The 20,960-nt window shown below is 56.2% G+C and overlaps 2 protein-coding genes across 3 annotated transcripts; both read left to right on the forward strand.

Moving 5' to 3' along the window:
* The first annotated feature begins 873 nt into the window (after window positions 1–873).
* Window positions 874–15,787, forward strand: Map3k11 (mitogen-activated protein kinase kinase kinase 11). Of its 2 annotated transcripts, none has more exons than XM_006980639.4 (10): window positions 874–2,698; window positions 7,284–7,464; window positions 7,629–7,777; window positions 7,862–8,037; window positions 8,137–8,380; window positions 8,837–8,950; window positions 9,754–9,889; window positions 9,982–10,073; window positions 13,322–13,702; window positions 14,923–15,787. In XM_006980639.4, exons 1-10 carry the CDS (start codon window positions 1,957–1,959, stop codon window positions 15,258–15,260), a joined length of 2,553 nt encoding a protein of 850 aa, XP_006980701.1. In that variant the 5' UTR covers window positions 874–1,956; the 3' UTR covers window positions 15,261–15,787. The 2 variants fall into 2 exon arrangements, with proteins under 2 accessions (XP_006980701.1, XP_015854594.1); XM_015999108.3 differs by having other exon boundaries at window positions 9,985–10,073.
* Window positions 15,788–17,597: 1,810 nt separating this feature from the next.
* On the forward strand, window positions 17,598–20,203 carry Kcnk7 (potassium two pore domain channel subfamily K member 7). Its single transcript, XM_006980640.4, has 3 exons — window positions 17,598–17,962; window positions 19,222–19,620; window positions 19,831–20,203. Exons 1-3 carry the CDS (start codon window positions 17,644–17,646, stop codon window positions 20,061–20,063), a joined length of 951 nt encoding a protein of 316 aa, XP_006980702.3. The 5' UTR covers window positions 17,598–17,643; the 3' UTR covers window positions 20,064–20,203.
* The last annotated feature ends 757 nt before the right edge of the window (window positions 20,204–20,960 follow it).

Below are 20,960 nucleotides of genomic sequence, written 5' to 3' on the forward strand. Positions count from 1 at the left end.
AGGGGTGGGACTGCATCAGAGGCGGGGCCTGGGCCCCCTCTGGAGGCCCAGAACTGTGGTGAGGGGCCGGGCTTGAAGGCAGACGCAGGGCATGGGCTGGGCACCCGTCGGCGGCATCCAGAGGTGGGCGTGGAGTGGGTGCTCTCGGCGTGCTGCTGATCGCTCTCTTGGCTCCGAACCGGGGAATGCCTTGGAACACTGAGGTCCACTTCCGGGGTCGCAGGTCACTCGCTTGGGGCTCGGCGTTCGCCCCGCTTCTACCGGTGCCGGCGCAAAGGGGAGGCCGGAAGAAGGAGCCGCGAGCTGCCAGCCTGCATTGGCGCATGCGCCCGCTAGAGCGAGGGGGGACCCGGAAAAGGAAAACCCGGCGGCAAGAGTGCGCAAGCGCAGAGCAGCAGCGAAGTGACGGGACGCAGGGGTGTCTCAGGCGTGCACGCAGTCTAAATCTAGAGAGCCCCAAAAATGGGGAGCGATCGGGCGCATGCGCGCGCCCTGGAGGCTCGCCATTGGGTAGCGGCCTTTGCGCTCTTCTAATGCCTTGCAGGAGGGGGTAAAAGCTGGAGGCTGGGGCCCTTCGCGGCTCCTTCCAGTTTGCGTCCCCGGGTCACGCCCCCAACCTGGGCCGCCCCTCCTAGTGCCAGACCGCAAGTCCTAGTCGTCGCTGGTCTGGAGCCCCTCTACTTCCGGGTCAGAGCCCGGACCAAGCGGAGAGGGACTCCTCCAGAACAGGCCTGAGTAGTCGCACAGGATGGCATAGTTTCTCTTAAAGTGACAGACACAAGGCAAGTGGGTTTAACCAAGGAAGAGGTGGTTGGAGGCTCTTCTGCTCTCAACCCAATCCCGGGCAGAGTTCTGGACAACAGGTTCAGGTTTCTACCTGCTGGGGAAAGAACACGAAAAAGCGAGTTGTCTCTCAGGTGAAAGGAAGAGAATTTTACATGGTTCCAAGAGCTTGAGGTGTAGCTAGTTCTGAAGTTCCAATCTTCCCTGTCCCCCCACCCGCTCCAGCCCTGCAAAGCAGGGTATGTTGTTCTTTCTATATATGAAAAGAACGAAGCTTAAAGAGTCCTGCAACTTCATAGCCACGACCAGACTCGGATTTGGGGGCAATCGCAAGCGCGATTTTGCTGATGAGAACTCAGACCCAAGGACTGTGGCCTGTCTTTGCAGAGATCCTCTTCGATCCACCCTGAGGAGCGGAGGACGTAACCTAAGGCTTTTCTTCTCAGAGCTGTGACGGGGTGTGGGTGTGTTGAGGGGGGCGCCCGGGACTACCTGGCCCGCCTTCTCCTTCTCTTGGCCAATCTCCCCGGGAACTCCCGGTCCCAGCCGCCGGGAGCCTCCGGGAGGGGAGCGGTGCAACCCGCCCGCGTCATCTGATGCTGTTTCCTGCAGGAGGGAGAAGAGCGGAAAAAAGTGAAACTCCACCCTCCACCTCTGCCTCCCGCCCCCGGGGCCAAAGTACAAAGGGAGGAGGAAGAAGGGAACGGGGTCGGAGCTGTTGGGGCCAAAGGCACTAGCCCGACGAGAGATAGCTTCGGCTCAACTTGGGGACTTTTCTCTTCACCTCTTGCGCCTGAAGACGCAACCAGAGTCCGGCGCTGACCCCGGCAGGCCCCACCTTACAGTAGGCGGGCGCTGGAGCCAGGTTCCCTGGACTACTTCGGGACCGAGGGACTCTCTGTCGCTCCAATTCAGCCATGGTGAGGCGCCGGAGGCCAGGGGGCCCCACCCCTCCAGCCTGACCACACTGCCCTCGGTGCCCTCCTCCAGAAGCCCGAGATGCGGGGGGCCGGGAGGCGACACTCCTGGCTCCCCAGAGAGGCGTGGGTCTGGGGCTGAGGGCCAGGGCCCGTATGCCCAAGTTCCGGCACTAGGGCCTCAGAAGCCCGCGGGGGTGGAGACCACGGGCACCCGAAGAAAGTCCCCCATACATTCCAAAGCTGGCTCCCGGCCATGGAGCCCTTGAAGAACCTCTTCCTCAAGAGCCCGCTGGGGTCATGGAATGGCAGTGGCAGTGGGGGCGGCGGGGGTAGTGGTGGAGTCCGGCCGGAGGGGTCCCCGAAGGCAGCAGCAGCTTATGCCAACCCTGTTTGGACAGCCCTGTTTGACTATGAGCCCAATGGGCAGGACGAGCTGGCCCTGAGGAAGGGCGACCGTGTGGAGGTGCTGTCCCGGGATGCAGCCATCTCCGGAGATGAGGGCTGGTGGGCGGGCCAGGTGGGTGGCCAGGTGGGCATCTTTCCATCCAACTATGTGTCTCGGGGTGGAGGCCCACCCCCCTGTGAGGTGGCCAGCTTCCAGGAGCTGCGACTGGAGGAGGTGATCGGCATCGGCGGCTTCGGCAAGGTCTACCGGGGCAGCTGGCGAGGGGAGCTGGTGGCTGTGAAAGCCGCTCGCCAGGACCCTGATGAGGACATAAGTGTAACAGCTGAAAGCGTTCGACAGGAGGCCCGGCTTTTTGCCATGCTGGCACATCCCAACATCATTGCCCTCAAAGCTGTGTGCCTGGAGGAGCCAAACCTATGTCTAGTGATGGAGTATGCCGCTGGTGGGCCTCTCAGCCGGGCCCTGGCTGGTCGGCGCGTGCCCCCCCATGTGCTGGTCAACTGGGCTGTGCAGATTGCCCGTGGGATGCACTACCTGCACTGTGAGGCGCTGGTGCCTGTGATCCACCGAGACCTGAAGTCCAACAACAGTGAGTTTCCAGGGGCGTGAGCAGGGGAACGGGAGGCCCTGGGCATTGCCCAGCCAAGGCTCAGGTGTGCACATCTCCTCCTGACTCTTAGCTGAGCTAGTTGGGGAGATGTTGAAGTCAAGAACTCCTTCCTGAAAAGGAGTGTTAGATATCCAGGGATACCTATAGCCTATCAGTGACCCCAAAATAGGAACCCCAGGCACCTGGCAGATTTCTGCCTCTGTCCTAGAAGTCTGTGATCCCAACCTGCAGCTGCAGTTTGGACAAGCTTAAAAAAAAAAAAAACAGCTCTCAGGTGGGCCATCAGCATCCTGTCTAGCCATGGTCACCACCTCAGGGAAGTCCCTTGGAGGCTGCTACTCCCAGCCTTCCCCTTTCCTGAAATTCATAAACATGATGTTGCTGCTCTCCCCTCCCCTCCCCTTAGGCAGCTCCATCAGGACAGAGATCTCAGAAGGGAGACCTTCCTCCCTGCTTGGGGATCAAGGCTGGTCCATCCCACTCTTCCCCGACTGCAGGTCACAAGCCGATTGCTTCAACTCAGAGCCTCCAAAAAAGAGAGTGATGGGGAGGCCAGAGCAGCGTAAAATGGCCTTCAAAAGCCCCGACACAGGATGCCCAATGATGCAGATATTTTCTGGCAGGATGGCCAAGGGGGAATCAGGCGGTAGGGCTGGTAGTGCCTAGTGAAGGGAGACTCCTCTCTCACTCTCTCAGACTCCCATTCATAGGAGCTATCACAGGCTACAGACACGTCAGTGACAGGTGCACACGGCTTCCTGAAGTGGGCAGGTCTCAAGCCAGTCCAAAACAGGCAGCATTTTGTGAGGTGCTTGGTTGGGTGTCTGGGCAGGGCCTGACCACAGTGCAGGCTCAGAGGCAGGTCCAGCAACATGGGGACACCAGGCCCTGGGTCTGCTGGAGCAGAGGGTACATACAGCTGGGGAAAGGCAGGGAAGGCAGTGGGAGCAGTGCTCAGTGGGATGACTGGAGAGGAAAGCCTTAGGGGGATCAGCGCGGGCATTTTGAGTCTCTTGGCCGTGGCTTACTGTAAAGCAGGAGCTGGAGGGAAACAGCAGAACCAGTGATTTTCAAGTCCTTGCCAGAGCTGAGCACTGCGCCCCAACATCCAGAGAGCAGAGTGGACCCCAGCCACCCAGGGACCCCACTCCCGGTACTAGCCTGAGGGGGATTCCCCAAAGGCCCAGGGGGTGGGGGCTCCTGTCTTCTGTTTTTCCTCCGTTCTCTTTCCAGAAAAAAATGGAACAATAGTCGGGGCCCCTGCTCCCCACCCTCTACACCGCTTCCTGTGTTTCCTGCTGCCCCTGGGCTGGCTTCCTGCCCCAGCTCCAGCCCCTGTTCCCTCCCTAGCCCAGCTGCCTGCAGGGGAGGAAAGAGCTGGGGGGGGGTAGGGTTTCAGGAGAGGAAGGAGCCAGGGATTGCCCCCCCCAACCCCCCCCCAGCCCGGGACCTAGTTCCCTGCTTCCCTCTCAGTCTGGGTGGTGGTGAAGGGCAGGCAAGGTGCCCTCAGCCTGAGTCTGGCATCCAACTTCACAGACCCAGTCCTGGGCCTGAGTTGCTGTCTGTGGGATTGGGGTGGGGGGAGTCCCTGGGCTGGGGGGGGGGGGCTCAGGCAGTAAACAATGGCATGATTTTCCTGGACAATGGGGGCCTTGTGAGAAAGCCTGGCTGGGAGAGAAGGGGGAATTCTCTAGGCCCACGAGTCACAGGACTGACCAGCCAGCCCGGCCTGGACCTGACCTCCCCCAATTCGCCCCCAAAGAACACCCCCCCAAGTTAGCCCAGGCCTCCTAGAAAGGAGAAGTAGGGACCATGAGAGGGAAGAGGAAGAGGTGTGAGCTGGCCAGGCTACTCCCTAGCCTGACAAAGGCCGGGAGGGGGTGGGGACAGTAGGGAGGTGACTGTAGGCTTGCCCCAAGGCTTGGGCTCTCTAGCCCCAACGAGGTGGCCACTGACCACCCATGCCCAAGGTCCCAGTCAGGCATCAGAACAGTAACTTAGGTTGTGAGGAATTCAGGACCCAGGCAGGGTACAAAACAACCTGGAGGAAACCCTGGGGATGCAGAAGTGAGATGCTTGCAGATACTGGAGTGGAGAGTGGGGAGGGAGCAGAACGCCACAGATACAAAGTCCTGGACCTGCTACTTCTTTCTGAAATTCAGATTCCCCAGCCCAAAAGAGGGAGGTCGGCTCTCCTTGCTGAGAAAACAGTGCAGAAAGTGCTTTGCCTGTCTGTAGGCACCCACAGGTGGCTAGAGACGAGGTTAAAGGCTGGGAGAGGTCCTCAGTGACGGGTGGGCCCTGGCTCCAGAGCCTGTACTCTGCATCCTGCCCAGCCTGTGGCTCTTCCTCCGGAGAGGAGCCTGCACAGGCCCAGCCACGGTCCTGCTGCCTTCAGCAGCCTGACCTGGGGCCGGAGTCAGGATTGAGGGTGGAGAGGAAGGAGTGGACTCTCACAGCAGTGAGCGAGATCGCGAAGGCAGATGGTAGTAGTGAGAACAATCTGCCAGCTGTCAGGCTCCAGGCTTTGAGATGTCTGAACTGGTCTAAGACTCCTCGACAGCCCTGTGAGATACGTTTGTTGTCATCCTATGCTTTGTCTATGCCAGACTCAGTCCCAGTCCAGAAGAGGGGCAGGTGGAGTTCAAGGCCCTACTCTGAATTAGGAGAGACTGAGTCTGCCCGGCGTGGGGGCAGACAGACTAACAGCCGTACTCTGTGAAGTGTGTCACTGCTGTCTCGCCTAGATGCCAAGTTTAAAAGATGCCATGCAAGAGTGGGGCTGGCACTGGAGGAGACGGAGGCAGCCCAGGGGTGGTAAGGAGAGTCTGAGAATGGGAGAGGCTGCAAGGAAAGAGAGACCCCCCCCAAATGGAGGGTTTGGGGGGGGGCTTAGGCAGCAGTACCAAATCACCTGTGAAACTTCAGGGCTTGGCCAGCAGTGGAAACACGGGTTCTGGATTCAGGCTTTCAAAGATGAAAACCTGGTCTGACCCCTCCACCGAGAAGCCCTCCCTGGCTTACATGGCCACATAGGTGCCCTTCCCCGCTCCCTCACTCTCAGCACCTATCATGTCCCCATTGCGGCCCTAACGTCCTGTGCAGGAGAGCTGGAGGATGTGCCTGACACATGTTCAGAACAGGTGGTCCTGCTCACCAGGAATGGACCCTTGAGGTTTCTGTGACTTTGTCCTCCTGATGCCCTAAAACTTGTCACTTGAGCTGGGATTTTTTGTTATTGGTGGTGGTGGCTTTTGCTTTGTTTTGCTTTGTTTTTCATGACAGGGACAGGGTTTCTTTGTGTAGCCCTAGCTGTCCTGGAACTTGCTCTGTAGCCCAGGCTGGCCTCAAACTCAGAGATCCGCCTGCCTCTGCCTCCCGAATGCTGGGATTAAAGGTGTGCACCACCACTGCCGCTTGAGCTGTTTTTATCCTGGCAAGAGCTGTCTAAGTTGCTGCCCCTCCTCCCAGTCCTGAGAGTGGTGGCCACACACGGATCAAAGCCCGACAGCCCTGCTAGGTCTGACCACCAGCCGCCACCCTCCCTTTCTCTTCACACCCAGCTCCCTCTGTAGACACCTTCTGGAGTCTTCTGCGTGAGAAGCTGTGAGAGTCACAGGGCTGGGGGCCCCAGCACCCGCAGGCTTTTGCTCACTGAGGGCTTCCCTCCTATTCCCCAGCCTAGGTTCCGGTCCACACTCCTGCCTCAGCAAAGTGGCAAGACATTCAACAGGTTTCTCTCTCTCTCTCTCTCTCTCTCTCTCTCTCTCTCTGTTTTTGTTTTTTGAGACAGGGTTTCTCTGTGTAGCCTTGGCTGTCCTGGAACTCACTCTGTAGCCCAGGCTGGCCTAGAACTCAGAGATTCACCTGCCTCTGCCTCCTGAGGCACCTTGCCTGGCTAGGTTTTTCTTGAAAGCAGAACCACCAACACTGAGAATCTACCACATTACAGTTTTTATTCCATTCAGTGTCAGGAAAAAGCTAGAACATTAGCTTTGCAGCTCTAGGCTGAATAGAATGTCTACTTTATTTGCTATGACCTTGATCAAGACATTTCCCTACCTGTAAAATGGGAATCAATTGCCTGACGGTGGTGGTGCACACCTTTAATCCCAGCACTCAGGAGGCAGAGGCAGGTGGATCCCTGAGTTCGAGGCCAGCCTGGTCTACAAAGTGAGATCCAGGACAGGCTCCAAAGTTACATAGAAAAACCCTGTCTCCAAACCTCCTCCCGCCCCCCCAAAAAAAGAAGAATTCCTACCTGTTTGTTTCATTTGGTTTAGTTTGGCTTGTTTATTTTAGTTAGAATTAAGTGTTAAAATTTAGCTCTATCATTCAGAGGAGGAGAAAAAACAACTTAGAAATCCCTTGCAGTGAATGTGTGCCACAGCTGTTATCTCCTAAGTCTCACCCCCAGATGTGAGCTTCTGGAAGCCAGATCCTCATGGGTCGCCCCTGTCCTCAGTGCCTGGCCCGACCTCCATCAGATGTGTGTGCCACATGCCCGTCCCCTAGCTGTTAGCACTCTTTTCCACACCCACGGTCCTGATCCACTTTTCCCTAGTTCTGCTGCTGCAGCCCATCGAGGGTGACGACATGGAGCAAAAGACCCTAAAAATCACCGACTTCGGCCTCGCCAGAGAGTGGCACAAAACCACCCAGATGAGTGCTGCGGGGACCTATGCATGGATGGCTCCTGAGGTCATCAAGGCCTCCACCTTCTCCAAGGGCAGCGATGTCTGGAGGTACAGCCTGGGTTGGGACTGACGGTCTGGGGCTGCAGCAGGTGAGAAGGGGTGCTTAAGACTAGGGGTGGCCAGTCAGGCTGAAGCCGGAAGGGCCCCAAACCGTTTAATTACTCCTTGCTTTGGAGTGAAGAGAACACACAAACCCCTTGTCTCCCCTACAGCTTTGGGGTGCTGCTGTGGGAACTGCTGACCGGGGAGGTGCCCTACCGCGGCATCGACTGTCTTGCAGTAGCCTATGGTGTGGCTGTTAACAAGCTAACATTGCCCATCCCGTCTACCTGCCCTGAGCCCTTCGCCCAACTCATGGCCGGTAAGAGGACGGGCTGGGCAGGCGAGGGGAAGACTCCCAAGCCCCAGACCCATATACCCAGACTCTCTTATCCTGCCCCGTTAGACTGCTGGGCACAGGACCCCCACCGCAGGCCCGACTTCGCCTCCATCCTGCAGCAGCTGGAGGCGCTGGAGGCGCAGGTCTTACGGGAGATGCCACGGGACTCCTTCCATTCCATGCAGGAGGGCTGGAAACGCGAGATCCAAGGCCTCTTTGACGAACTGCGGGCCAAGGAAAAGGTGGGAGGACCCCAGCGATACAAGATGGGGCAGAGGATGGGGTGGGAGGTCTGGGTCAATGCTTGGCTGACCCCGCCTCCTTAACTGTCCGGAGCGCAGGAACTACTGAGCCGGGAGGAGGAGCTGACGCGTGCAGCCCGCGAGCAGCGGTCCCAGGCGGAGCAGCTACGACGGCGCGAGCACCTGCTGGCCCAGTGGGAGCTGGAGGTGTTTGAGCGCGAGCTGACGCTGCTGCTGCAGCAAGTGGACCGAGAGCGGCCACACGTGCGCCGCCGCCGCGGCACCTTCAAGCGGAGCAAGCTCCGGGCGCGAGACGGTGGAGAGCGCATCAGCATGCCCCTGGGTAGGGGGCGGGGCTCCGGGACGCCTGTCTGCCGTTGGCTGTGGGTGTCGGGGGGTGTGGTCAAGCTTGTCTGCTGGCCGCTTCGGGATTGGTGTGGGGTGTTGGTGGAAGGCTGGAATAGGGAGGGGTTTATTTTTTTTCCTGTGGGCGGGTCCTGACGGGAATATTTGCATGTCCAGCTGCTAGTGGCTGCCTGCCAGTGGTGCTCCTGAAAGTTCTGAGGACGAGAGGGTGGGGCCGGCCTGCCTGCACAGTAAACTAACTTATCTACTGTGATGGGGGTCAACCACCGACTCTTTATTGAAGGCCTCGAGGCAGGAATGCAGTGTAGCAGCCCCCAGCACACAGCCACTGTGGCCACTACCAGAGAGGCCTGGGAGCCTCCCCAGGGTCCCTGAGGTCTGGAGGGCTTCCTCTTCACAAACCTGCACCCGCCTTCCCCTTTTCCAAACCCAGATTTCAAACACCGCATCACTGTGCAGGCCTCTCCTGGCCTTGACCGGAGGAGAAACGTCTTCGAGGTTGGGGCTGGGGACTCGCCCACCTTCCCTCGGTTCCGAGCCATCCAGTGTAAGAAACTTGGTCTGCCCTGCCTTCCCCACAGCCCCTAAAACTACCCGCCGGGCGGTGGATCCGCCCCCTCACTGTATTCTGTCCTCTGCTTCCAGACTTCCCTCCTCTTCATGTAATTCTCTGCCCCCCCCCAAAAAAAAAACTTTACTTCCCCCCCCCAATGAGGTGATTATATAATATCATGATTTGGGATTTTTTTGTTTTGTTTTTGAGACCGTCTTAACTTTGATCTACCTGAGTACCAAGATTAAAGGCCTGGGCCACCACACTTGATTCTTTTTTTTTTTTTTTTTTTTTCTCTCTTCTTTTTGGTTTTTCGAGACAGGGTTTCTTTGTGTAACAGCTCTGGCTGTCCTAGAATTTCCTCTGTAGACCAGGCTGGCCTTGAACTTAACAGAGATCCACTTGTCTCTGCCTCCCGAGAGCTGGGATTAAAGGCACTAAAGGCACCACCACCACTCAGCAGGTCATACAGTCTTTATTTTCCTGAATGCTTTGCAAATATTAACTCAGTAATTCTAGTGGATTGCTAAGTGTAGATGAGAAAACTGAAATGAGTAATTTGCCACATGGCCAGTAAGTGGCCGAGCAAATATTCACACTCAAACAGTTGGAGGTGATTTGCTAACTGATGAGTAGCGAAGGTCGGCTGAAGGATTAAGTACGGGCTTCCACCTTCCTGCTGGCCCAGGGCCTAGACCTACCTGTCCCACCAGAGCCCAACCCAGCCCCTCCGTCCTGACTGTTGTGGTGCGGGAGGACAAGGGTGGACTCAGACCCCTCGCGGTGTTCCCTTACAGTGGAACCTGCAGAGTCAGGCCAGACCTGGGGTCGCCAGTCCCCTAGACGTCTAGAAGATTCAAGCAATGGAGAGAGGCGTGCGTGCTGGGCCTGGGGTCCCAGTTCCCCCAAGCCTGGGGAGGCCCAGAATGGGAGGTGAGTGTCTGAGTGTCCCCAATCCTGCTCTTGCACGCCTCTTTAGAGACTTAAGACTCACAAAGCCTGCCTTCTCTGCCCTCCCGGTCCAGAAGAAGGTCCCGCATGGATGACGCCACGTGGTACCTGGATTCAGATGATTCCTCCCCACTAGGATCTCCTTCTACTCCCCCAACACTCAACGGTGAGTACCTTTGTCTCCCCTATCGATCTGGCTTAACTCTTTCTGCGGGCATTTGGGGAGACTTTGAGAAGCCAGCGGGCAGAGAAGGAATCCCGCCTTTAGAGCTCTCACTCAAGACTAGGGAACCGAAGCCAAAGCCGCACAGAAGCAGGACCTGGAGCCCAGGTCACCAGTTCCGGCCTCCAGACTCACACAAGGAGGACTTGCCTGAGGCCTCGGGCTTCTGGAGACTAGCGCTCCGGTTAAGGACTTTTGCAGCTCTGGGTAGGCTGTAACCTCAGGAGAGGTGGAGCTGTACTGATGGCTTCCACAGTGCTTTTCAGAGTCCCTTCTGCGGACCCAGGGGTGGAGAAGAGGACAGTAAGACAAGGCTAGAGGAGATCTGGGACCCCCATCTGCGTCTCGGGGAGTCAGGACTTCTGTCTCTGTGATGATAACAGCCTCCCTGTGAGGGAGACGACATGTCTAACCCTGTGAGTGGGGAGCCACTATTCTCCCCATGTTAGATACAAGAAAGTTGAGGCCCCAAGAGGGGAGTGTGCTACCTCCAGCCCCCAGCTAAGGACTAATCAAGAGAACCTGCGGCTTCCTTGTTCTCCGCTGACTTCCTGGGAAGCTTTCCTCCTCTCTACAGACTACTTAGGAAGCTAAGTGGCCTCCAACACCAGAGGGAAGAGGGCCCAGCTCAACACTGCCCAGACTCCACAGAGCCAAGAAAGTGGTGGTTTGTCTGTGGGACCTTATTCCAACCTAGGAACCATTCAGAGGGATCCCAGCCCCGCCTGCTGCACACAGCAGAATGCAGACCTTAGACCCTATTTTAATGGCCTGAGACTAGAGCCCTGTTCACTCAATAGCTGGCCCTTCCCATTCAGCACTCACCCGTAGCCATGGCCTCCTCTACCTGTGTCTATAATAACAACAGCTAATATTGGCTTTCTCCTATCGGCTGAGTGGATAGCATCATTGGCTCACTTTACAGAGGAGGCACAGAGAAGTTAAGTGCTTTGCTGTAGGGCACTGGCAGAGCCAGGATTTGAACCCTGGCTGATCTGACTCTGGAGGCAGGCTCTTCAGCTTCCCTCTACTAAGGTTTTGTTTTATTTTGTTTTGTTTTATGTGTGTGTGTGTGTGATTTTTTGAGACAGGGTTTCTCTTTGTAACAGCCTTGGCTCTCCTGGATCTCACTCTGTAGACCAGGCTGGCCTCGTACTCACAGAGATGCGTCTGCCTCTGCGTCCTGAGTGCTGGGATTAAAGGTGTGTGCCACCACCGCCTGGGTTTTTTGTTTTGTTTTGTTTTGTTTTTCCAGACAGGGTTTCTCTGTGTATCTTTGGAGCCTGTCCTGGATAGCTTGCTCTGTAGCCCAGGCTGGCCTCGAACTCACAGAGATCCGCCTGGCTCTGCCTCCCCAGTGCTGGGATTAAAGGCATGCGCCACCACTGCCCAGCCTCACCTAGTTTTAATTATTGTTTTATATGTGTGGGTGTTGTCTGAAAGTGTGTATGTACACTGTGTGCATGCATTGCCTGTGAACACCACAAGGGGGAAGAGGGCATCAGATCCCTGAAACAGAAGTTACAGGTGGCTGTGAGCCTCCATGTGGGTGCTGGGAGCTGAACCCAGGTCCTCTGGAAGAGCAGCCAGCACACTTAACCACTGAGCCGTCTCTCCAGCCCCCACGTTTTGCTCCAGCAGTTGCAGCCCACAGTTGGCTGTCGTATGAGGGTTGAACTGAAATCTGGAAGACTCGAGGGATTGAATTTGTTTGTTCCAGAATGTACCAGGCCAGAAGGACCAAAGGAGGATTGGAGGGCCTCTGAACCCAGGTGGTCAGATCAGTCCTGTCCATGTCCTGCCAGGTCCTCTGGCCATGGCTTCCCTGAGTTCCTAGAGGAAGGGACACAAGACTTAGCACCTCTCCCGCTGCTCACTCTTTGTGAGAGGACACTGCCACCACCACCACCACCACCACCACCACTACCCGCCTAACTGCTGACCAGGCCTGTGGTTCCCAGGCCTGCACTCTTGCTGCCATTTGAGTCCATGAGAAGAGTAATGACCTTACCTTCCAAACACCCACAGTCGGGACGCTGGCTGAGACCTAAGAACTGGGGTCTCTTAGAGGACCCACACGCAGAGCGTCTCATGCATAGGCCACTACCAGGGACCCCTAGACGGAGGTTCTGGCCCTTAGGAACCTGGTCACAGTGAGTTGCTCTTTGGCAGCCTGCAGTCGACCTGCGTTGACAGAAAACTGCCTACAGGGTATTGCCAGGAGCCACTCACCAGCCTGAAGCCCCTTGGAAGCAAAGTTCACCTTTGTCTCCAGGTCACGCGTACCCTGCTGTCTTCTCCTAAATAGCAGGGTTGCTAACTAGTGACCTTGGACAAGTCACTTAGCTCGGGGGACCTCTGTCTCTCAGAACTGACTCAGGAACTTCCGTTCACCCCGTTGGGTTCCAGGCTCCCCTCTCGCTTCCCTCTCTTCATTTTTCTCCTGCTTATTTTAATGCTTGTAGATTCTTTTTTACATTTTTATTAGTATTTTGTTCCTGGAGATCCATGGCCCTCTACTGGCCTCCGCAAGCACCATGCATGCACAGTAGTAAATACTCATACAAATAAAATATTTTTTAAAAAAGAAGACTCCCTGGGCCAACAGAACTCCACGCTAAATCCTGTTCACAGCAGAAGCTCACATTCCCCAGCCTTATATTTCTGTGTCCAGCCAACCCAGATCTCCAGACTGGTCAGCTAGGTGCCTGGCACCAAGAGGGAGGACAAGGGATTACAGCAGGGAGAGCTTTGATGATAATGCAGAGTGAAGGACTTTCAGGACAGCTGGCTAGGAGGTGCAGGAGAGAATGAGTACCTGAGGTCAGGTGAAGGTCACATGACCCTCTAGACCCCTCCTATGTAGGGCTTTAAACAAGCCTGACTGGAGGGGGCGTCCTATGAGAAGTTACAGCTACTCGGAGGAAGTGATCTGTTCTGCTCAGAGGATAGTTTCTACAACAGTTGCTTCCAGACTTGGCTCCAGGCCGTTGCCCCCACCCTCAGACCCCTCCCCTTAGCCAACTGTGTGTGGTAGGGAGGTTCTGCGGACCGGCAAGAGCTGCTCTTACAGATAACCCAGGAAGACGGCCGTGGGAAGCAGAACCTTGTTCCAAGGCCACGGAGGGGTCCCGAGGATGCTCGCCCGGCAGGCATACTAGCCTCCTTACCTGTGCCACTGCTGCCCACAGGTAACCCTCCACGGCCTAGCCCGGAGCCAGAGGAGCCACGGCGGTCCGGGCCCACAGAGCGGGGCAACAGCTCCGGGACTCCCAAACTGATCCAACGCGCGCTGCTTCGGGGCACCGCTCTGCTGGCTTCCCTGGGTCTCGGCCGTGACCTGCAGCCTCCTGGAGGCCTGAGCCGTGAACGCGGGGAGCCCCCACCAGCACCACCCCCTGCACAGATGCCCTCACCCTGCCCAGCCGAGATGCCCTCCACCCCGCTCATCCGCCTCTCACCCACAACACCCAATGCCCGTGGCCCACCCACGCCTGCACCCTTATTGCTGGACCTGGGTGTTCCCTCAGGCCAGCCGTCAGCCAAGAGCCCTCGGCGGGAAGAGACACGTGGTGAGTGACCCTAAGACTGAGTGTGAGCTAGAGGCCCTCTGAGAAAGGAGGAGGCTAGGAACTTAGAGGACCTCAGGCAGCTGCTGGGGACCCAAAACAGAGCCTTAGGCGCTGGACCACTGGTAGAGCTCTAGGCTCAGCTGTGAAATAATAGAAATCTCCCTAATGGTGCCAGACTCATTGATTAGTTAGGCCAAGTACGTGTATCAAGCATTCTTTTTTAACTAATTTATTTTTATGAGCATTGACTTGTGTTTCTGCCTGGTGTATATGTCTGTGTGAGGGTGTCTAATCCCCTGGAACTGGAGTCACAGACAGTTGTAAGCCGCCATGTGAGTGCTGGGAATTGAACCTGGGTCCTCTAGAAGAGCAGCCAGTGTTCTTAACCCCTGAGCCATCTCTCCAGCCCTATATCAAATATTCTTTATTGTTTTTTTTTTTGTTTGTTTGTTTGTTTGTTTTTTTCAAGACAGGGTTTCTCTGTGTAGTTTTGGCGCCTGTCCTGGATCTCACTTTGTAGACCAGGCTGGCCTCGAACTCACAGAGATCTGCCTGCCTCTGCCTCCCCAGTGCTGGGATTAAAGGCATGTGCCACCACCGCCCGGCCCCTCAAGCATTCTTATGCCCAGTTTTCAGATGAAGTACTTTTGTTTGATTGTTTGAAGCAGGATCTCCCTGTGTAGCCCAGTCCTCCTGTCTCAGCCTCCCAAGTTCTGAGATGACAAGCATGCACCACCATGCCAGGTTAAATGAGGAAATGAATTTGTTTTTACGTGTATTTATTCATTGAGGGGGGGGCACACACGCCACAGTGCAAATACGGAGGACAACTTACAGGTGTTCTCCTTCCACCACCTGGGTTCCAGGTTTGACCTCGGGTCACTAGTCTCGCAGCAGCACCCTTAACTGCTAAGCTGTCTGCAGCTTAGATGAGGCAAAGTTAAGGCACACAGAGCATATAGATGTAAAGGCCCAGGGCTCCCCCGGCTAGCAAGTCACCAAGCCCAGAGGAGTCTAGGTCAGCTTGTTTCTGCAACATTGTGTAATGAACAGACGCGTCATAGAGCATGAAGAGCCTTAGAATCATAGCACACACACACACACACACACACACACACACACACACACAGTATAGCCAGAAGCTTAGACGGAAGCAGGGCAGCCCCTTCTGGGGAACTGTTAGTAGGTATTTAACCGTGTACCCCTTCAAAACTCCATAGGAAGAACTGTCTCACCCCCACCAGGAATATCACGCTCGGCTCCTGGCACCCCTGGAACCCCTCGGTCACCACCCTTGGGCCTTATCAGCCGACCTCGGCCCTCACCACTCCGTAGCCGTATTGACCCGTGGAGCTTCGTGTCAGCTGGGCCACGGCCTTCACCTCTGCCCTCTCCACAGCCTGCGCCCCGACGGGCACCTTGGACCTTATTCCCAGACTCAGATCCCTTCTGGGACTCCCCACCTGCCAACCCCTTCCGGGGAGGCTCCCAGGACTGCAGGACGCAGACCAAAGATATAGGTGCTCAGGCCCCATGGGCACCAGAAGCAGGGCCTTGAGTGGGCCAGGCCACACCCCCACGCTCCAGCTGCCTTAGAGGAGGCATAGCATACACTGGAAGAGGAGCCAGGCAGGCTTCTGTGGCTGCCTTGGTTTCCCCCAGGGACCCCGGCCCCTTGGGGGGGTCAGGAACACTACACTGCACAGAAAGCCTTCACACTGGATGGGGGGCTACACCCCACATACCTACAACCTGTAGGTCCCCTGACTCTCCTGCCCCACTGGGGCCTGACACTGTACCTAGCTGGTTGGGAGGACCAGAGCCTGTCTCAGGGAATTGCCCCGGAAGTGGTGCAGGAAGTGGGGGAGGTACAGGGGAGAGGGGCTGACCTCAGGTGTCACCAGCACTTTTGACCAAGTCCTGTTACTGTGGCCCCTGTCCCCAAGGCCTAGTTCCTGGACCCCCTTCCCTGGAGGTTATCAGAGCCGGGGTCCTCTGGGTGCCTTTCTCCTGCCCCAGCCAAGGTTGGGGCCTTGGCCTGGGGAGCCAATGAAGCCAAATAAACTCGTAAGCTGTCTCCCCAAATGCAGTCTGTCACCTTTCTTGGAGGTAACCCAGTGTCCCTGTCCTCAATGAGCAGATAAACAGCCTGGGACAGATCTAGACCGCCTGTACCACACTTCTCTCCCAGGGCCCATCTCAGCCTCCCCGGCACTGCAGATACTGATCTCCTCCACCTTCTGACCATTGCCAGCCTTTGTCCACTCCACATTCTCACTTGAGCCATTTCCGCCATTCAAGTGAAGGTCTGCCCTGCTGCTCTCTCCTGCTGCTGCGTGGTCCCTGCCAGTGGGGGCCCAGCTGCAATGCCACCATCTCTAGCCATCCTTCTCAAGCCTTGCTATCCCCATGCCAGGTAGATCTCATGCCCATAGCTCTGGGAAACATCTTGAGGATTTGCCCTGGGTTCGTCTCTAGCCCATGGCCTGGATCTAGGCAGAATAAGCACGCCCACCCGGCATCGCACGCCCACCGGGCATCACGCCCACCAGGTATGGCAGTGACCCACCCTGGCATTCTCGACACTGCTTGGAGCTCCTGTCTCAGCTACTCCCACCCACTGCCTTAGGCCAGGGTCCCCCCATGGTTTATGAGTGAACCCACTGACATGGCAGCCATTCCTGGTCTGTAGTCCAGCCAGGCAGAGAGGCAGGAGGTCCCCAGCAAAGGCTGGGGTAGGAAGTTGGACACCTGTCCAGAGTGCCCCTACCTCATTTTCTCCACCACTGCTTCCAGCTAATCCCACAATTCTTTCACCCTCTGCCTAGACCACCACTGTTCCACGCAGAGTGCCATAGAATCCTCTAGAGATTTCCCTGGGTCCACTGTCCCCAAAAGCCTGTGTCCTCAGACCCTTCCTTATGGTTAGTCTCTTGATTACTGTGACTGACTTACGTAATTTTAAATTTTTTAATTTATTTATTTTGAGACAGTCTTATTCTGTAGCCCTAACTGACTTGGAACTCACTATGTAGATCAGGTTGGCCTCGAACTCAGAAATCTGCCCTTCTGCCTCCCAAGTGCAGGGATTGAAGGTGTGTGCCACCACACTTGGCCCTATATACTTTTTAAAATATAGAGATGGTTGTTCTGCCTGCATGGATATCTTCACCAGAAGTGTGCCTGGAACTGGAGGAAGCAAGAAGAAGGGTCAGATCTCCTGGCACTGGAGTTGCAGGCAGTTGTGAGCTGCCATGACAGTGCCGGGGATCAACCCCAGACCCTCCGGAAGAGCAGCGAGTGTTCTTCACAGCGGAACCATCTTTTCAACGCCACAACTGGCTTTTGTTCTATTTTCCCAGAAAGGGTTTCTCTGTGTAACTCTGGCTGTTCTGGAACTCACTCTGTATATAGACCAGGCTGGCCTCGAACTCAGGCTTACCGCTGCCTTCCGAGGGCTGTGATCAAAGGCGTGCGTTACCACAGCCCGGCTCCTAATTGGCTTCTTATTCTCTGGCTGAAATATTACTTCCTTCAGAGAGTTTTCCCGAGAAGCTTGCCCTCCCTGGTGGTTTCTCAGCAGATTTCTTGTATGAGCACCAGGAGGGGAGAAACCCGTCTGCCCTCTCCCCGGGGCCTGAACGAGTGAACTGGAGTGGATACAGGGCTGAGGGACTGTGAGTAGGTAGGAGACCCTCTCCAGGCAGCGTTTCTCGTCCACTCTTCCACCAGTGCCTTCCTCCACCTCCCCCCCGGTGCCTGGCTGCCATGTCTTGCCCCAGAAACTGGGAGGCTCATCTCACCTCCCTCCATTCACACCCCAGTCATCTCAGCCACCTACCCACGCAGCACCTCCTCCCAGCCACACCCTTCGCAACCCCTCCCTGGTGGCTCTGGTGACTTAGCCAGCTCCCTCGCCACCCCAGACTCAGTTCCATGCCATGGGGAGTCTGAAACCCTGGGCCAGATACCTGCTCCTGGTTGTGGCCCACCTGCTGGCCCTGAGCCTTGGGGCTGTGGTGCTACAGGCCTTGGAGGGCCCCCCGGCACTCCAGCTCCAGGCCCAGCTCCAGGCTGAGCTGTCTACCTTCCAGGCAGAGCACAGGGCCTGCCTGGCACCTGAGGCACTGGTGGAGCTGCTAGGTGCCGTCCTGAGAGCACAGGCCCATGGAGTCTCCAGCCTGGGCAACGGCTCAGAGGCAAGCAACTGGGATCTGCCCTCAGCTCTGCTGTTCACTGCCAGCATCCTCACCACCACCGGTAGGCCGCCACCACCAGGCAACCTAGGAGGAGGCTCTGAGGGCCCTAGAGCGCCGCCCTTCCCCCATCCCAACGCTCCAGACAAAGCTAAGGCTCTATCAGGCCTGACATCACAACTGGGGCTCCCCTACACCACACACCCCAACTGGTGCCTCCACTTAAGCTGCCAGGAGGGGTGTGGCCTCCCCAGCCCCACCCCTGTGCACTCTGAATCCAGGAGAGAAGCCCAGATCACATGGGCCCGAAGCCAGGCAAAGAATACGGCAGGGTGGGAGAGATTCTTGGATGGAGAGATGCTGGAGGAAACGCAGCTTAGCCACCCTCTGAAGAGGGTGAGGAGAGGAAGGACTGATGTGCTCTGAGCCCAGGGTTGATGAAATTCCTGGCTAGGAGAACAGCATGTGCTCAGGCCCAGGGAAATAAAAGTCCTAGGGTTTGGTTTGGTTGTGTTGTCCTGCAAACAGTCTAAATACTTATTCAAGTGAAGTGTGTATTTCTAACTTCTTTTCCGGTTGGCTGGAGCAGAATGAGACCGGGCTCTGGAGCACATGCCCTCTGGCCCACCCAGTCCTCACTGCTCTTTCCTCACCTCTGATTCCTGTGAGCTCTGGAGTTTACGGCCTGTGAACCCCGCTGATCCTGTTCTCCCAGCATGCCCCACTCCCACACCTCTCCTTTCTATGCCGCTGTCTCTCGCGCACGCTGAAAAAGTTCACCTTTCAGAACTTCTGGTTTTCTTGCTTGCGTCCCCCACTGTAAACCAGGGTCCGGGCAGATTTAGATTCAATGTGGCACAAGATACGGCACACGGAAAGATGGCTACCCATGTGGGGAATGACATCAGACGGCACCCCACGGGGTGTAGATTTGGAAATAGTGGTTAAGAACAGAACTGATCAGCCTCAGGATGGCGATGTCAGGCTAGGAGTGCATCAGTTGGAGAGCCCCTGCCCGGATTGCATGAGGCTCTCTAGGTTCCATCCGAAGTACAGGCAGAGAGGAAGGGCCTGTCAAAGACAACATCAGTTCTAAGTTCTTCCAGCTGCAGAAGGCCTAGGGGAATGTCTTCAGGATTACTTTTCCAGAAAAGACAACAGGGACCTGCCCACCATCCATCCAGTCAAAGAGGATCTCAGCCTGAAGCGCTCATGTCATTTGGCTGCCCAAAGGCAGACTTGTGTGGGAGAAGATGGAGAGAAACGTGACCCCCATAGGCATCCCACTCCAAAGCTCACTGCCCACCGGTTTCTCTTTTGCAGGCTATGGCCACATGGCCCCACTGTCCGCAGGTGGAAAGGCCTTCTGTGTGGTCTATGCAGCCCTTGGGCTCCCAGCCTCCCTCGCGCTCGTGGCTGCCCTGCGCCACTGCCTGCTGCCTGTGTTCAGTCGCCCAGCTGCCTGGGTAGCTGTTCGCTGGCGGCTGGCACCAGCCCAGGCTGCCCTGCTCCAGGCAGCCGGACTGGGCCTCCTGGTGGCCTGTGTGTTTGTGCTTCTGCCGGCGCTGGTGCTGTGGGCTGTCCAGGGCGACTGCAGCCTGTTGGAAGCCGTCTACTTCTGTTTTGGCTCACTCAGCACCATCGGCCTAGGGGACTTGCTGCCTGGCCATGGGCGTGGCCTGCATCCCGCCATTTACCATCTTGGACAGTTTGCCCTTCTCGGTGAGTCCAGAAAAGAGGAGGGTAGAGGAGCCTTGACTACAACTCAGGGAGAGATCCTACCCTAGCGCACAAAGTGGGTGTTGTAGTCCAAAGAATTCTGGGGGCCATGTTGGGAGTTGCAATAGCACCAGGGTGGATGGTCACACTGGGAAGTGGGTGGGGAGCACTGTGAGCACCCTAAGAGCTGCCCTAACTAGCTGTTCTCCTCAGGTTATTTGCTCCTGGGGCTCCTGGCCATGCTGTTGGCGGTGGAGACCTTCTCAGAGCTGCCGCAGGTCCGTGCCATGGTAACATTCTTTGGGCCCACTGGCTCTAGAACAGATGAAGACCAAGATGGCATCCTAGGCCAGGATGAGCTGGCTCTGAGCACCATGCCTCCTGATCCCCCAGCAGTGGAGCAAACCATTCCGGCATCAGCATCAGAACGGACCCCAGCTTGCTAACACACATCCGGTGACAGTGCTCCAGCTTGTTACGTTGGAGGACCTTGAGCAGGAGGCCCGGAGGAGTGCTGGGGAGCACAGTAGGAAGGGATTGTGGGTACCAGAATGTCAGGGGATAATGTTAAATAATTAAATGGGCTGCTTAGCATGCACCAGGAGGCTCTGGGCTCAATCTTCCCACACTGGAAAAAAATTCAAATGTGTGAGTACATGTACATCAATCAAAAAAAAAAAATCTACTGTGTGGGGGGGGAGGATATGGGGGTGATGTGGGGGGGGTTGCACTCACATGTGGAGGCATGGAGGTCAAAGGACAAGTTTGTGGATTTGCTTCACTCCTGTTTGCCTTTAGGTGGTTCCAGAGATTGAACTCAGATTCTCAAGCTTGCCCAACAAATGGTTTTATCCACTGGGCTATCTGAATGACCCATTTCAACTTTTTTTTCTTTAGAACAATGTAAACCAGGCTGGCCTTGAATCCACAGAGACCTATCTCCCCAATGCTGGGATTAAAAATATGTGCCTCACCTTTAATCCCAGCACTCAGGAGGCAGAGGCAGGCAGATCTCTGAGTTTGAGCCCAGCCTGGGCTACAAAGCGAATTCCAGGACAGCTAGGACAGTTACATAGAGACACCCTGTCTCAAACAAACAAACAAACAAAAAAAAAAAAAAAAAGCCATCACCAACATCGTCAAAGCTGGTCTTGAACTCCTGATCTTTTTACTGCCGACATCACCCCAAATACTGGATTTATAGGTGTATACCACCACCATGCCCGTGGGTTCAGATTTTCTTTCAAAATGAGTTTTTCCTCCGGCCCTCATCCTTGGAAGGCCGCATCTGTGAACCGCCGAGCTCAGCTGGCCCGGGCTAGAATCACAGAGACGGAATTATT

Source organism: Peromyscus maniculatus, chromosome 1 (assembly GCF_049852395.1).
Source record: "Peromyscus maniculatus bairdii isolate BWxNUB_F1_BW_parent chromosome 1, HU_Pman_BW_mat_3.1, whole genome shotgun sequence".
Lineage (NCBI taxonomy): Eukaryota > Metazoa > Chordata > Mammalia > Rodentia > Cricetidae > Peromyscus > Peromyscus maniculatus.

What these genes read in the sequence shown, in the direction of transcription:
- Kcnk7 (XM_006980640.4), top strand. Translation starts at nt 17,644, where the DNA reads ATGGGGAGTCTGAAACCCTGGGCCAGATACCTGCTCCTGGTTGTGGCC. An exon ending in CAGCATCCTCACCACCACCG is followed by an intron (nt 17,963 to 19,221) that starts GTAGGCCGCCAC and finishes TCTCTTTTGCAG; the next exon opens with GCTATGGCCACATGGCCCCA. An exon ending in TGGACAGTTTGCCCTTCTCG is followed by an intron (nt 19,621 to 19,830) that starts GTGAGTCCAGAA and finishes TGTTCTCCTCAG; the next exon opens with GTTATTTGCTCCTGGGGCTC.
- Map3k11 (XM_006980639.4), top strand. Translation starts at nt 1,957, where the DNA reads ATGGAGCCCTTGAAGAACCTCTTCCTCAAGAGCCCGCTGGGGTCATGG. An exon ending in AAGGGCAGCGATGTCTGGAG is followed by an intron (nt 7,465 to 7,628) that starts GTACAGCCTGGG and finishes TCTCCCCTACAG; the next exon opens with CTTTGGGGTGCTGCTGTGGG. An exon ending in GCGCATCAGCATGCCCCTGG is followed by an intron (nt 8,381 to 8,836) that starts GTAGGGGGCGGG and finishes TTCCAAACCCAG; the next exon opens with ATTTCAAACACCGCATCACT.